At 46.5% G+C, this 15,253-nt stretch overlaps 1 protein-coding gene across 1 annotated transcript; it reads right to left on the reverse strand.

The window, feature by feature from the left end:
* Nucleotides 1-81: 81 nt before the first annotated feature.
* On the reverse strand, nt 82-15,058 carry LOC129330428 (aurora kinase B-like). Its single transcript, XM_054980457.1, has 6 exons — nt 14,871-15,058; nt 12,617-12,755; nt 9,467-9,615; nt 7,015-7,189; nt 4,036-4,152; nt 82-132 (listed from the first exon to the last, which is right to left on the reverse strand). The coding sequence occupies exons 1-6, from the start codon at nt 15,056-15,058 to the stop codon at nt 82-84; spliced, it is 819 nt and encodes a 272-aa protein (XP_054836432.1).
* Nucleotides 15,059-15,253: the final 195 nt, after the last annotated feature.

A 15,253-nucleotide genomic window follows, 5' to 3' on the forward strand; every position in this document is an offset into this window, starting at 1 on the left:
TTAGTGGCGGCGCTCGGGCCACAGTAATGCGCATGCGGCACGCCAAGGATTTTTTTTTTTTGTTTCGACGCAGGCGCAAACTTACATAGGACTGCGGCGCATAGATAGATCCGAAGAGGAATGGTTCAAGATCTGGCTAAAAAGTCTGATCAGAACATCTCCCACCAACAGAGAGGAAGAAAAATAGCCTTGTGCCACTATAAAGATGGGCAGACTGGATTCACACGTGCATCGTGTCAAGCTCTAGAAGGTTGGAATGTAATGGTAAAACAACCTCATGAATAAACGTCAGTGACTTCCTATGCCCCGATTATTATTAAGTAGAAACAAAGCCCGTTGTGCAAATAAATACAACGGACTCTAGAGAGCTGGGGCTGGGGAGGGCCGGCGGGGTGGTGGTGGCTGGGGAGGGCTGGCAGGTAGGGTGGCAAGGGGATTTGGGAAGGGCTGAGAGGCAGGAGGGGTGTGGAGAGAGTTGGCAGGTAGGGGGCAAGGGGATCTGGGGAGGGCTGGAGGGTAGGGAGGGCAAGGGGGGTCTGGGGAGGGATGAGGCAGGAGGGGTCTGGGGAGAACTAGCATATAGGGAGGGCAAGGGGGGTTTGGGGAGGGCTGAAAGTCAGGAGGAGTCTGGGAAGAGCTGAGAGGCAGGAGGGGTCTGGGAAGGGATGGCAGGTAGGAAAGGCAAGGGGGTTGGGGAGGGTGGAGAGGCAGGAGGGATCTGGGGAGGGATGGCAGGTAGGAAAGGCAAGGGGGTTGGGGAGGGTGGAGAGGCAGGAGGGATCTGGGGAGGGATGGCAGGTAGGAAAGGCAAGGGGGTTGGGGAGGGTGGAGAGGCAGGAGGGATCTGGGGAGGGATGGCAGGTAGGAAGGGCAAGTGGGGTTGGGGAGGGTGGAGAGGCAGGAGGGATCTGGGGAGGGATGGCAGGTAGGAAAGGCAAGGGGGTTGGGGAGGGTGGAGAGGCAGGAGGGATCTGGGGAGGGATGGCAGGTAGGAAAGGCAAGGGGGTTGGGGAGGGTGGAGAGGCAGGAGGGGTCTGGGGATGGCTGGCAGGTGGGGTGTGGAGCCAGGGAGGGTGGGCAGAGGGAGCTCGCTCTTCCCGCCGCATCCCCGGCTCCAGCAGGACTGCCATGGCGGCGGGCGCTTCAGTCACGCCCCGTCACCAGGGCCTACAGGTGTGTCGCACTTCCTGCGCCAGCCTCCCCTTCCAGCTTGGCTTCGTCGTCCGGCAGCAGAGGCCCAGGAAGCCTTGCCCGGCCGTCCACCACCAGTGGCGCCCTTTGGAGGCCAGGTCCGACCACTCGCTTTTAATTCTGGTGCTCGCGCAGGTGTACCAGGATCAATGTGAGTCGTCGGAAAAACGCTAAGGGAATTATCTAGTAGGATTTCATTTTAATTCGCTTTACAAATATAAGAACTATACTTACTTGAATGTAAAATGACCCCACCCCCTTAAAATGTTATACATAAACATTTTTATTATTGGACATAGGTAGCTGTGTTGGTCTGCAGTGGAATGGCAGGATTTGAGTTCAGGGGCATCTTAGAGACTAACAAGATTTTTTAAGGAGGATGGAGATTTTTCAAGTAAACTACAGCCTTAGGGAATGTTTTTGAATTGGTTTGCTGTCTGGATGAGTAGAAAAGAGCAAGAGTCCAGTAGCACTTGTAAGATTTAACAAAATTTGTTGTAGCCTGTGAGCTTTCGTGAGTCACAGCTCACTTCTTGAGATACAAAAGCTCCTACCCTACCACAAATATTGTTAGTCTTACAGGTGCTACTGGACTCTTGCTCTTTTCTACTGCTACAGACAGGCTAACACGGCTACCCATCTTGATCTCTCTGGATGAAGAACCCTTACCTGAAATAAAGATGGAAACAAGCCCAGTGTGGGCATCAGCACCACCACACAGGAGTAAGCTATTTATTCACTGAAGACCAAGCAGAAATGACACACTGGACACCTGTGATCAGGATACATTGTTGCATCCGGGTTTAACGCTGCTGCCTTTTGAGCTGGTAATTACAACTAATGCCGTTTTTCTGGTCAATGAGCAAAGTCACAGTTATGATCAGCAGGCTTGCTCCACCTTTCTCTGGCAAGCTTCACTATTGTTTGAGAAAAATGAAACAACGCTGGGATGAGCACAAGGGTAGGTAAACGTTGCTTCCTCCAGTCTGCCCCCAACTCTTTTTAGCAGTTTACCAAGAGCGGACACAATGCAATTGGCAGACAAAGGCAATAGTAAATATGCTTGATTTGCATAATATGCAAAATAGACTGCTCGGATTTGGAGAACTGAAATACGGCAACCCTGTTGTTGTTTTCTCTGATCCTGTTATTGTCATGTTGCAGGGTTTCACCTGAAGTTTCAGGGTCTTCACCAGGGCTTTTTTTCAGCTGGAACGCAGTGGAACGGAGTTCCGGCACCTCTTGAAAATGGTCACATGGCCGGTGGTCCTGCCCCCTGATCTTCAGACAGAGGGGAGTTTAGATTGCCCTCCGCGCCGCTGCGCAGAGGGCAGTCTAAACTCCCCTCTGTCTGGAGATCAGGGGGCGGGGCCACCGGCCATGTGACCATTTTCGCCTAGGGTAATTTAAACTTTTAAAAACTCCCCCCTTGTTCCAGCTTACCCAAAGTGACATCATGGTGCGGTCCTGAGTTCCACCACCTCTTCCCAGAAAAAAAGCCCTGGTCTTCGCTATTTGCTCTTATGTTAATCAAGCTCCACTGTTAAGGCTGCCAGTACCATCCTGTTTCTCCGTTTAATGAGATCAGGCTTTCCACTGGGCACCACCTCAAGTTTCAAGATCCAGTGCTCTCTCTGCCTAGCCAATGACTCATCCCACCGCATGAGATCACCCAGCAGAAACCAAGCATGCTCTGAAGACACCCAAAGTTGCAGGTGATCAGAGATCGTTCCTTTTTACTCTTTCCTTTCCTACATTTGTCCACATGGATGGGACTAGATGGCTATCTGGCAGCACTACTGATCCTATGACTCGGTATGAACTTAGGCAGATCAGACAAGGGAGGGCAGGAAGAGATGAGCCACTGCTAGGCTCTTATGTTTTTTTTCTAATATGCTCAAGGGGTGTGTAATGCCCTCAAGTCAGAGTTGGCTTATGGCAACCCCTGGTGGGGTTTTCATGGCAAGAAACTATCAGAGGTGGTGTGCCGTTGCCTGCCTCTGCAACCCTGGTCTTCATTGGAGGTCTCCCATCCAATAACTAACCAAAGCCGACCTTGCTTAGCTTCTGAGACCTGACCTGGATAGCTCACCTGGGCTATCCAGGTCAGATACCCAAGGTAGGCAATGGCAAACCCCCTCTGTTAGTCTCTTGCCATGAAAACCCTGCCAGGAGTTGCCATAAGTCAGCTACGTCTTGAGGGCACTCTCTAGTCTCTACCACCACCAATTCTGATCACCACTTTGGGGTTGGGAAGGAATTTTCCTCCATGCCAGATTGGCCAGGGATCCTGGAGGATTTTTGCCTTCCTCTGAACATAGAACTGTCACTGGGGGAGAGGGGGGAGGTAGCTGTGAATTTCCTGCACTGTGCAGGGGGCTGGACTAGACGGCTCTTGGGATCCCTTCCAGCTCAAATGTTTCTGTGACTTGCCACTCATTTCCAACCTGGCATACCCAAGCAAAACTCCCAAGTTTACTCTGTTTTCACCCTCTCCCTTTGCATTCAAAACAGCTGGAAAACAGCCAATTTGGTTTTATATCATTAGTTTATTTACAAAAAGGATTAAGAATTTTACAGAGCTTGGCTTTTTTACCTCCCTTTACATTTGGCTCACCCATTGCAGAAAGTCACCATTTGCAAAGTCTGTGCAAACAGCTTAGCGGGAAGCGGGAGGATAAGCAGAAGTGAGACTGCTGTCTGCACCACTGCTACCAGCTATCTTTAAAAAAGAGAGAGAGAAGGCACAGACTGAGCGTTCTGCCATCTTCAGAACATTGCAGACGCTCACTCTTCTACCTTGTTGTACACAGGTGGCAAAATCCTTCTTGAGTTAGTCTTAACCCAGGGATGTTCTATGATTGCTTTCAGAGGTAGTCGCAGAGAAGGTGTACGATTAAGTATTTTGGAAATCAGGTCCCTGGCGCCATCAGACATCCAAGAAGGAAATGTCATATTAACCTTGAAGATAAAGAAGTAGCATCAGTAGTTGTACCTTCTGTGAAATATGCTGTACTATACTACTTGTTTCTTTTATGTGCTGTCCGCCTTCTCCAGCTACACTGCTCACATGTCAGCCTCTGCTCTCTTATCTATTCATCCTGTCTATTTGTGATCAGGCAGAGGCATGTAAATGTAGGTGCTGCTTTTCAGAAACTGTTGTATGCTTCTTTGACACCCTAAAACTTGATCCTGTTAGCTGCTGTGCTCATATACTTCACGTGGAGGAGCCATCTACTTTAACCTGAAATTGATGCTGTGTTGATGATCAGCGTCTACAATCAAGGGGCAGCTTGTTTCTTTAAGGTATTTTTGCTCCGAGAAGTATGTTTTGGTTCTTTTTACTCTGTTGCTTCTCTTTTAATTTTTGCTCTTAAGCATCTTCTAGTAAATTCTTGAGTGAAATTCTTCTCGTAAATTCTTGAATGAAATTGTGCACTGCGAGAGTTTCTGTCTCCCATCTTGGTAAGGCCTGAGAGTTATAATCTTGACTTGAGCATCAGCCCTTGACTAATTTGAAGCTCTTGTTCTAGCCTCCCAGTGCAGGGGAAGGGGTGAAAATAGATTGATCTCAGGCTGCTACAAAGTGATTCTCTGTGTAGATGCTGCTGTGGAGACATTTTTAGTGGCAACAGTGCATCCAAACAGTTTCCCCTGCACTTTCCTTGCTTCAACCCTGCCCCCCCCCCCAATTGCTGTTTCCTCCAATGCCACTGAGGGGCTTTAAAAATAAATAAATCAGTAATTGCTAGATCACTATAGTACAATAACATTGTTACAATCTGTTGCCACAATCCTTTTGTATTCTCAGTGTTCTCTAATCCTTTTCTTCGTGGAGATATAAGGGAGACATCTTTCCCCTTTTACCTCCACAACGAAAAGGACCAGAGACTTAAAATAAAATGTTAAGAGGAACTAGTAGATCACGACAATAGATCATTACAAGTGGGGGATCCCCCTATAGGATTTGTGTGTGGAGGTCTGTGCTATAATGATCTAGCAACTGATGATTTTTAAAAAAGCCTGAAAGGGCTGTCTAAGATCCAGGGGCTGGAAATGGTGGCTATGGGGGCTGAGGCAAGGAAAATGGTGCCGATATGGGTGGGACCTTAAAAATGCATGCTTTCCCATCCAGATGGTATGCAAAGGCACTTTGATGGCAATCTTTCCAAACAGATCGTCTCAAATTAGGTTTAGGGAAAGATTTCAGCAAAGTAGGAGAAAAACTCCAAAAAGTGAACTGTTAGGGGAAGGACACAGTGTGGATGATCCAAAACAATTGTCCCCGAGTTTGGTACTAAACCAGAGCAAAACCATCATGTGGAAGCCATTTGCATTTGTTGAAGACCTCAAAGAGGCTTCAAATGATTTTGAGTACACAAAATATTGTAATATTAAGCTCTGCCAACTGGGGGCTTGTGAAACAGCATATTGGCTTGGCTGAAGGAATACTTGGAACTGAAATTCTTTCAGATCAAACTTATCATTTGTTTCAGAAAAAAAAATCCCCAAGCTGGTCAAAAGTGTGTCCCTGTACAATATGGCCTCACATCATTTATAAAGAGGAAATGTTTTGTCCTGTGTATCTGGCTGCTGTGTGTGCGCATGTGTGTGTATGTGCAAATCGCAGTCAACTTATGGTGACGCCACAAAGGGGCTTTCAAGGCAAATGAGGAAGAGAGGTGGTTTGCCAGTGCCTTTCTCTTCAGAGCCTTCCTTGGTTGTCGCCCATCCAAGTACCAGTCCTGCCAAGCTTCCAAGATCTGATGAGATCGGGCTGTACCATGCCACCTTTGCCCCTCATCTGGCTGCTAACAAAAACATAATTCCCCTTAAAATGGCTTTCAGCTTTATGAAGAAGATTCCACATGAATGAAAAGCAAGGCAGCTGCAAAAAATTCTTTCTACAAGCTCACTCTAGCCTGGAAGATGGCTTCCTATCTTGACATGGCTGATCTGGCCACCGGGATCCATGCTATGGTAACATCACGACTTGACTATTGTAATGCACTATACATAAGTCTCCCGTCTAAATTAACTAGGAGACTTCAGTTGGTGCAAAATGCTGCAGCTCGGCTGTTATCAGGAGCGAACACGAGCATGAATATCACTCCCATCCAGCAGTCACTCCATGGGCTACCTATCAGTTACCATGCTCAGTTCAAGGTATTAGCTATCACATACAAGGCTCCTCACAGCCTTGGACCAGCATATCTACGGGACCGCCGCTCTCCCTATGTCCCTTCACAGTAGCTTGGCTCATTTGAACAAGGTCTCCTGCAGATGCCACCCTGCACATGGGTGAAATCAACAGCTGCCCATACATGTGCATTCTCTGTGGTGCCCCCTGTCCTTTGGAACGGCCTGCCTGAGAAGGTCAGGAAAGCTCCCACTCTCCTGGCTTTCCACAAACAATGCAAAACGGAATTATTCAGAAGGGCTTTTTACACAGATAGGAGGGCTGCATTGTAGGGAAATGATCTCAAAGAGATGCTTCACTAACAAGGACCAGAGACTTCACCACGATTTTGCCTTATGTCGTATCTGTTGCTTTAAGTATGACCCTTCTGGGCAGTTCCATGTTGTCTAATGTCAGTCCTAGAATTGCTTATGCTCTGTTTCAGCATTTCTTCAGCTCTGTATAGGATTTTTGCTAATGTGATGTCTTTGTAAACTTGCATTCATTTACCTTACGGCATTGTTTATTGAAATGTCCTTGATACTGACTGTACTAATCTCACACTGTGTCATCCGCCTTGAGTCTCAGTGAGAAAGACGGACTATAAATGACACAAATAAATAAAAGAGATGCACAAAACATACCTCTCTTATTTTTCTGAATGTCTCTAACCGAGTGGCTGCTTCAAATGGAGCATAACCTGCGAGACACTCGTAACAAAGCACACCCACACACCACACGTCAACGTTTTCATCATGGGGACTCCCTGCTATCATTTCTGGAGCAAGGTAGTCTGTAGTGCCACACAACGTGGTCCTCCTATTTTTTAAAAAAAGAAAATTAAATACTGCACTAAAGGAACGGCATTCAGGATAACAAAGTAAACCTCTTAAAATGCCCTTACTGAAGTATCAAGCCGGGGACTGCCAAGCTTTTTTACTGACTGTGGTATGAAAAGCAGGCATAATTCTTTCCAGCGCAGTTCTCGCCCCCCAATGTGAATTAAGTCAAAATACAAGTAAACCATATCAGCTCATATTTCTTCCATGGCCCTCCTAACCCACCTTTGTTTTTCTGCCCATTCGTTCAGAATAGGGTCCCCAGTGTGGGCCCTGTGGGCAACAGGGCACCCACTGACACCTTTCCTGATGCCTGCCAAGTGTTTTTCAGACAGCGGGTGGGGCTTTTGCTCAGCAAGGCTTTTGATTGGCTGTGCGGATTTTTTTAAAAAAACGTTGATTTGGCAGCATCTGCCACTAGGGTTCCCAGGTGCCCGCCAGTGGAGTAAACTCCCAGGGGTTTGCCTCCTTGCTCATTGATCTGCCAGTGATCGGCGGGAGGTGGCAAGCCCCGCCAAAGGTCACCCACCATCGGCAGGCACCCCAGGAAAACATGCATACACGCACCCAGGGAGTGCGACAATGTCACTTTTGGAAGTGATGTCATTGCATCAGCTGTGGGAGTGCTCCCATGCTTCGTTTGGGGCCAGTTTTGCCCCCAAATGGGCCAAATCGGCCCTGCACAGAGCACAGGAGTGCTCCTGTTGCTGGCGTGATGACATCTCTTCTAGAAGTGACGTCATCACACAGGAGCTGGAGTGCACAAGTGAAGGGAGAACATGCAACGGGCATGAGGTAAGTGCTAGGTCCCCATCAGGAGGGTATAGGAACATGGCAAACCAATCTGCCACCCCAGCACGAGGATCTTCACTGTGTGACTGAAAGTAAGCTGTGGCGGCCATTTTGTGGCTGGCTCTGGCTTCTGCAGCAAGTATTTCGTAGCAGCTATTTTGTGGAGGCACCCGCCACACTTTCAGAATTCCAAAGGTGCTCACAGGCTCAAAAGCACCGAGGACTCTTGGTTTAGATTGTAAGCTCTTTGGTTTTGGGACTTTTGTTCTCCGGCTTACTATAAAGCCTTGTGGACAAGGATGGTATTCTAAAACTAAACAAGCTTTTCTTGCTAAGTCTAAGATGTGTGCACACCAAAAGCAGAGTCCCATCCCTCCCACCAACAGGCATTAGCTTTTGTAGTTAAGAGTCTAGTCAGGTTCAAGCAGAACTATAGAACAAATAAGATGTAATGGTTTTTAACAAGTCAGGTCTGGGTTCCCCAGACCAGACTTACTAACAGTCACATCTCATGTGGAGTGTAGTTGCCTCAAGGGTGCTGGAAAGAACCCCAAGTACATTGTGGTTCAGTGGCTGAGCTGGTTTTGTCTGCATATGAGCCCAAGGTCCAATCCCCGATATCTCCAGTTGGAAGTATCTCAGGGCCAAGCTAAACGTGACTCCAGACACACGTTTTTTCAACATGCCAGGGATCAATTTTGCCTGGAAACTATCGTTTTCAAAGACAGAGCTGTGCAGGATCTCTGGGGAAGAGGAACTTTGCAACTGTTTTCTTGCAATCTCAATGGAGAGAGAAACGACCAGCTCTTCTTCTCTCGTGCCTCCCTGAGCTAGGGACAATGCTGAAAATTTTCTTGGGGCTCAAACGACAATAATGCAGGAGATCAGAGAGAGCTTTGTTTTTTAAAAAAACTTTAAAGCCACCATGTGGGGCTGCTAATTTAATTGCAGAAGTGGTGGTAGAGAAGCTTTAAACCTTTCCTCCTGTACTATTTCCATAAACTAAATTTCCCTCCCCAGGTGTTAGTTCTGTAAGGGAAAGTTCAAGAGTTTGCACGTGCCAGTTCAGGACCCTGTTTCTAGTGCGGAGAGGCAGGAGAGGGGAAGAACATTTAGTTCCTCCCAGTTGAGATTACAAGAAAACAATTGCAAAGTTCTTTTCCCTTAGAGAGCCTGCACAGCTCTGTCTTTGAAAACGACAGTTTCCAGGTAAAATTGATCCCAAACCACCATACGCAATTTTGGGCTAGATAGACCATTAATCTGACCCCCTCCTCCCAATCCTAAAGGTGTTCTTAGACATTTGAGTAGGCACATGAGAAAACAGTAACTACATTTGAAATACTGCTGTAGCCCAATGTCTAATGGGCTGGACAACACTGCACTTTTTGGTAAAATCTGTCAGAATGGTAAAGATGGATTAAATAACTTTATTTTTAAAAAGGAGCTCTAAAGAGAGGCATACCTTAGCGATGGAGCATGCACCGACCAGCCAAAGTCTGCCAGCTTCAGCTCCCCTCTTAAACCTAACAGAAGGTTTTCCGGCTTAATGTCTCTATGGATTACTTTCTGAGCGTGACAGTATATCAGAGCTTCGGATATTTCTTCCATATACTGTAAAAAGTCACATGCAGACAAAATCAACAACATCTCAACCTGCTCAGTAATGATGGTTGTTGTGGGTTTTCCGGGCTGTATTGCCGTGGTCTTGGCATTGTAGTTCCTGACGTTTCGCCAGCAGCTGTGGCTGGCATCTTCAGAGGTGTAGCACCAAAAGACAGAGATCTCTCAGTGTCACAGTGTGGAAAAGATGTAGGTCACACTGAGAGATCTCTGTCTTTTGGTGCTACACCTCTGAAGATGCCAGCCACAGCTGCTGGCGAAACGTCAGGAACTACAATGCCAAGACCACGGCAATACAGCCCGGAAAACCCACAACAGCCATCGTTCTCCGGCCGTGAAAGCCTTCGACAATACATCTGCTCAGTAACATTTTTGCATTAGTCTAGAACATCGTCTGGAAAGCAGTTGATGGGTCCATAAGTAAAAATGGATAAATGGTGAAATTCTGCATGGTAGGGTGACAAAGATCGGATCACTCCCTTTAGACTGCTTCATCTGACCACAATGGAGCCCTAGTACACGTGAAATCCTTTTGTTTATGTTCGCCCCTTGTTACTATCGCCTACTCACCTGAGGTTTCAAAAATCGTTGGGAGTGCTAAACTCAAAATTCCCCGCACAAATCTGGTTTGACAGCACCCAGGACGGACCCCCAAACAGTGTGAGGTGTGGTTGGGCCCAAGTCTGTGTACAGCTGGCCCTGTATACAGCTTATTGTATAATGAGGTGACCCGAGAAGTCACTTCAGGTGGCAGATTTTGGAAGGCTCCTGCCCTACACAGAAGCCAGAGATCAACATAAATATCCTGCACAGATCTCTTTAAAACCTTCACATTCCAGTTCCTGGACTCCTGTGAGATGCCTTCTCTTGAAAATTTAGTCATTATTTTTAGTTGCCTGTTGCCAGGGCAACTGAAATGGTGGCCATATTCTCATGAGAATTCAGGAAACCCTACAGGGCATATGTAGTTTGCTGTTTTATTTTTAAAGCGATCAGCGGTAGCAAAGATGTGTGGAAGGCAATCGCCTCTGGATCCTAGACAGTGTAGCAGCAGTAACACACAAAGGCTGGGATTCTTCTGTGCACATGAGATAGCCTCTGCCACAGACTGTGCTTCAGGGAGCATTTCCATTTGTGCAAGATCAATGGTTTTCAATGATCCCTTGCACAAACGGAAGTGCTCTTGGATGTGCATTCTGCAGCAGAGGTTATCTAGTGCCCACGGAACTATTTCACGAGAGTCAAATCTTTGAACCTCTTCTGGCTCACTAGCCTTCAACTCCCCCAAGGCCCCTCCATTACTGTAGCCAATGGCTTGGTTCTTTTTATTATTATTTTGGCCAACCAGAAAGCTGCCTTATCGTCCCATGTTGGTATGAACCCTGTGCAGGGAAGGGATAGGAGTTGGCAAGTCACGACAATAGCAAACACAAGAACAGATGAGACAGGCAAACAGGCAGGAGACTGCCAGGTTTTGTTCATTACTAAAAGGAGGGATGCCGCGAAGTACCAACCAGGACGATAAGAACACAAAACTCCTGCGGTAAGAATTAAAGTATTTAAAGTGCACCGTGCAAATAAGCAATTTCAATGTATGATGTAAACATGACTTACAACTCAATCCAGTACAAAATAGACAATGCAAAAAATCTTACATAAAGTGCAAATGCAAGATGCACATACGATTCCTACAAAGTGCAACCATACAATGAAAAGTTCCTTCCACAATATTGCAATTCCAAAATATATATGAGGTACACTTAAGAGAAGATAGCAGGGAGTGTCCTTCCACTCCCCTACTGGGGTGTGGCACAGTCCTCAGACCCTCTGCAGGATGGTTTTTAATCCTCTGTTCTTCTCAATAAGAATTGATGAGGCAACGCTGTAGGCAACATCCACAGCGGGTTCCCAGATACAACATCGGACCGATGGATGTTGATTGTGGAACCCATTGTGGATGTTGCCTACAGTGTATTCCTTTCTCCACAATCAACATCCGCAATGGGTTCCCAGATACAACATTGGATTGATGTGGTATTTGGGAACCCATTGTGGATGTTGATTGTGGAGAAAGGAATACACTGGAAGGCCAGACGTGGCAAATTGGCTGAATTTGAACCCTCTTGATATTGGCCCTGCGAAACAGGAGAATTGCTAGTGCCTGTTGAGTGGTTCTCAGCAGCTTTTGGACCCTGTCTACACCCACGTTGGTGGCCCTCCTCTACAGCATTGCGCGGTGCACTTTAATTACCTTAATTCTTACCGCAGGTTTTGTTCATTAGCAAAATGCAGAGGGAACAACAATAGAAAATATTTTTTATATGTATATAAATGTGTGAGTAATAAATTATAAAGTGCCAAGTGCTACTATACTATTCATTCACATACAAAATGTAACAAGATAGAGGCCGTTTCCACACACGTTAAATAATCCACTTTCAATATGCTTTAGTGCACATTTGTAACTGATTTTCCATGTGTGGAACAAAAAATCCACTTCTAAAGGATAATTAAAGTGCATTTAAAGTGCATTATTCAATGTGTGTGGAAACGGCCATAATAGTTTGCCAATTTCCAATATACAACGAACATAAATAATCCACAAGGCAGCAGCTCTCTAATGAACAAAATATAGGCTACTTTATATTTCCATTGACGGTGCTGGTGTGAAGCAGGAAGACTGAAGAAGCTTCCACACTACAACAAAGTTAAGTATCTTCAAGGTGAGAGCAGTAACTCTTCAAAAAACATAATTTCTTTCTCATTCCTTTCCACAGGTGCTGTTATTGGGGTACTCAATAAGCAGCCAGCTAATAACTTGTTTCGTATCACTTCCTCAGGAGTCACCCAATAATAACACATAAAGTAAGATTCTTTGGTGGTACATTTCGCACCACAAAATGTCGTAAGCCAATTGTTCATTGGCTTACGGCATAACTTGGTTCCCCCATCATTCTCCTAGCAAAATGGCACCATTTGGCTTTGTACTCACCGTTGCAGTTCTAGTGTCATCAAAGTATTTCTTTTTCTGTAACTCTTTGTACAGCTCCCCTCTTGGAGCATATTCCAGCATCAGGAAGATCCGTGTCTGGTCGTGAAAGTAATTATACATCCTTAGGATATTTGGATGCCTAAAGAAGGAGGGTAAAGCATGGGTGGATAACGGGGGCTTCATTTGTGTGAGTCGCTCTGGTGGGTTGCTTAATGTTTGATTCCCCACACAGATGTACTAGGCAGCCTTGCAAAATTCTAGAAAGAAACTACTATTGGGCTGTGGCTAATTTAGGGTCACTTGCAATGGCAGTAGATCAAAGGCAGGAGAAGAAACAAGTACCATATTATTAAGGGGTAACGAGAAGGCTACAGTTGGGGATTACCTTTTACCTGTTCCAAGTTTTGCACTTCTTGGAGCTGCAAAAGGGTCTGTGGGTAGCATTTACTGGGTTATGCTGCAGCGGAGTGGTTAAGTGGTTGGACTGTGAATCAGCACTCTGCTGGTTCGACTCCCTCTACAGCCATGAGCTCAGCAGGTGGCCTTGGGTAAGCCACTCCTCTCAGCTCCAGCTCCCCAGCTGTATTGTGGGGATAATAATGACACTAACTTTGTTCACTGCTTTGAGGGGGGCATTAATTTGTTTAGAAGAGTGGTATATAAACACAGTTATTGTTATCAATTCTCTTTTGAGAAAAGAGCCCTGGAGACTGATGGTGTTTTTGAAGTGTTGGCTGTTTTCGCACATATGCAGCAGAACACAGGTGGAGGCAAGGAGGCGTTCCTAAAGGGAAGCAGATCATCAGATTTCCAGAGGAAGATACTAAAACTCCATCTCCCCTGCCTAAGGTCTTACAGTCAGGAATGGCTGTCTGTTTCTTCTCTCTCTCTCTGCCTGTTCCAAACTCAAACGGCTATTTCCACGTACGCTCCCCTACACATTCTCTCCCTTCAGCTGTGAGCGTTCAGCATCTCCTGGCTCTGATGCATGGTCCAACACAGCCATTGCTTAATGGAGCCTCATTCAGCCTGCAGGCACTTTAGAAAAGGACAGCAGGGTGCCACCACAAAACAGCCGCCGTAGCAGCAGGACTAACCTCAAAAACAGGAGGGTCCAAAAAACATCGTTAAGTTCCACGCCAAGCGTTCTAAGATGGAGGCAGCTCCTTCCGAGTAGGTGTTCCCTGCTGATGCAAAGGCAAAGTCCTTTGGCTTTCCTGAAACACCGCCTGTCCTGAGCTGGTGGAGGAAAGCCAGGATCTGCTTGTTACTTTGGGGAAGAGACAATGTTTGTTTTCAGTTCTCAAAGGAAGAGGAGCGTTTTCTGCCTGCACTGTAAGAGGTTGCCAAACCCAGAAACAAAAAGCATGCTGTGTCTACGGCAAAGCCAAGGGTGGGTTGTTGCTGTGAGACACCTGCCCAGGATGAGCTCAACACTTTCCTAATCAGACAGCTAGTTGGGAGTGACCTGAAGTTCTCCATTTTTTCCCTGTCCCATTCAAGTCCCACTGGATTTATCCCTAAGATGCAAGTAGTAATCATGTACCAGAATAACAACAATAACAGTGTGGTTATATACCACTCTTCTGGACAGATTAATGCCCACTCAGAGCAGTGAACAAAGTCAGTGCTGTTATTATCTCGACAATACAGCTGGGGAGCTGGGGCTGAGAGGAATGGCTTACCCAAGGCCACCTGCTGAGCTCATGGCAGTAGTGAGATTTGAACCAGCAGAGTGCTGATTCACAGCCCAACCATCACCCCTATGCTATAGCAGCTCTTCTATACAGATTAGTGCCCCACCCAGAGCAGTGAACAAAGTCACTGTTGTTATTATCCCAACAATACAGCTGGGCTGAATGGATTGGCTTGCCCAAGGCCTCCTGCAGAGCTCCTGGCAGTAAGTAGGAGCTGAACTAGCAGAGTGCTGATTTGCATCCCAACCACTATGCTAAAGCATTTGTGGATGCCATGTTGGGGTCTTTACCATATCCTGTTGTATCAACAAAACTTTGCAATTGCTTCACTAGCGTCATGAGGCATGCTGTGCTCCCCTGCATCTCTGTACACCAGAGCCTGGGGCTGATACGTGCAAATTAGGAGAATTGATGGGAAGCTTATCCTGGGCTAATTACCACTTCAGGCGGCTGGGGCCGGGAGGGGGGCAAGAGAGGGAACAGTTGTTTGCTTGAAGAATTTCCCCAAGATGAAACTCCTTGCACACAGAAAATCAATGTGAAATTTTGCCTTTCACCTGAGGTGACACAGGATTTCTATTTCTCTTCGGAGTTGGTGTTCTAGCTGTGCCTTCTCCATGGCAGACTTGAATATAACTTTTAAGGCCAAGATGAAGTGAGTCTCTTTGCTCCGGGCCAAGTACACAGCACCAAACCTCCCTTTGCCAAGTGGCTTGCCGATTTCGAAGTCAGAAATGCACCACATTCTCCTGTCAATCAAAAATGGCAGTTAAAGAGAATCCCTAGCCCAATTGATACACAGTAAGTTTTCTTTCCCTGCCTGATAATATTTGGCTAACTCTGGCTCAGCTGTAAAGAGATGTGGTGCTGGCATTCTGCGGCAACACTTATATACCCATTGGGTCTGCTTTACAACCTTGCTCTTCTTTGCAGTGTGTTC

This window comes from Eublepharis macularius, chromosome 5 (genome assembly GCF_028583425.1).
Source record: "Eublepharis macularius isolate TG4126 chromosome 5, MPM_Emac_v1.0, whole genome shotgun sequence".
Lineage (NCBI taxonomy): Eukaryota > Metazoa > Chordata > Lepidosauria > Squamata > Eublepharidae > Eublepharis > Eublepharis macularius.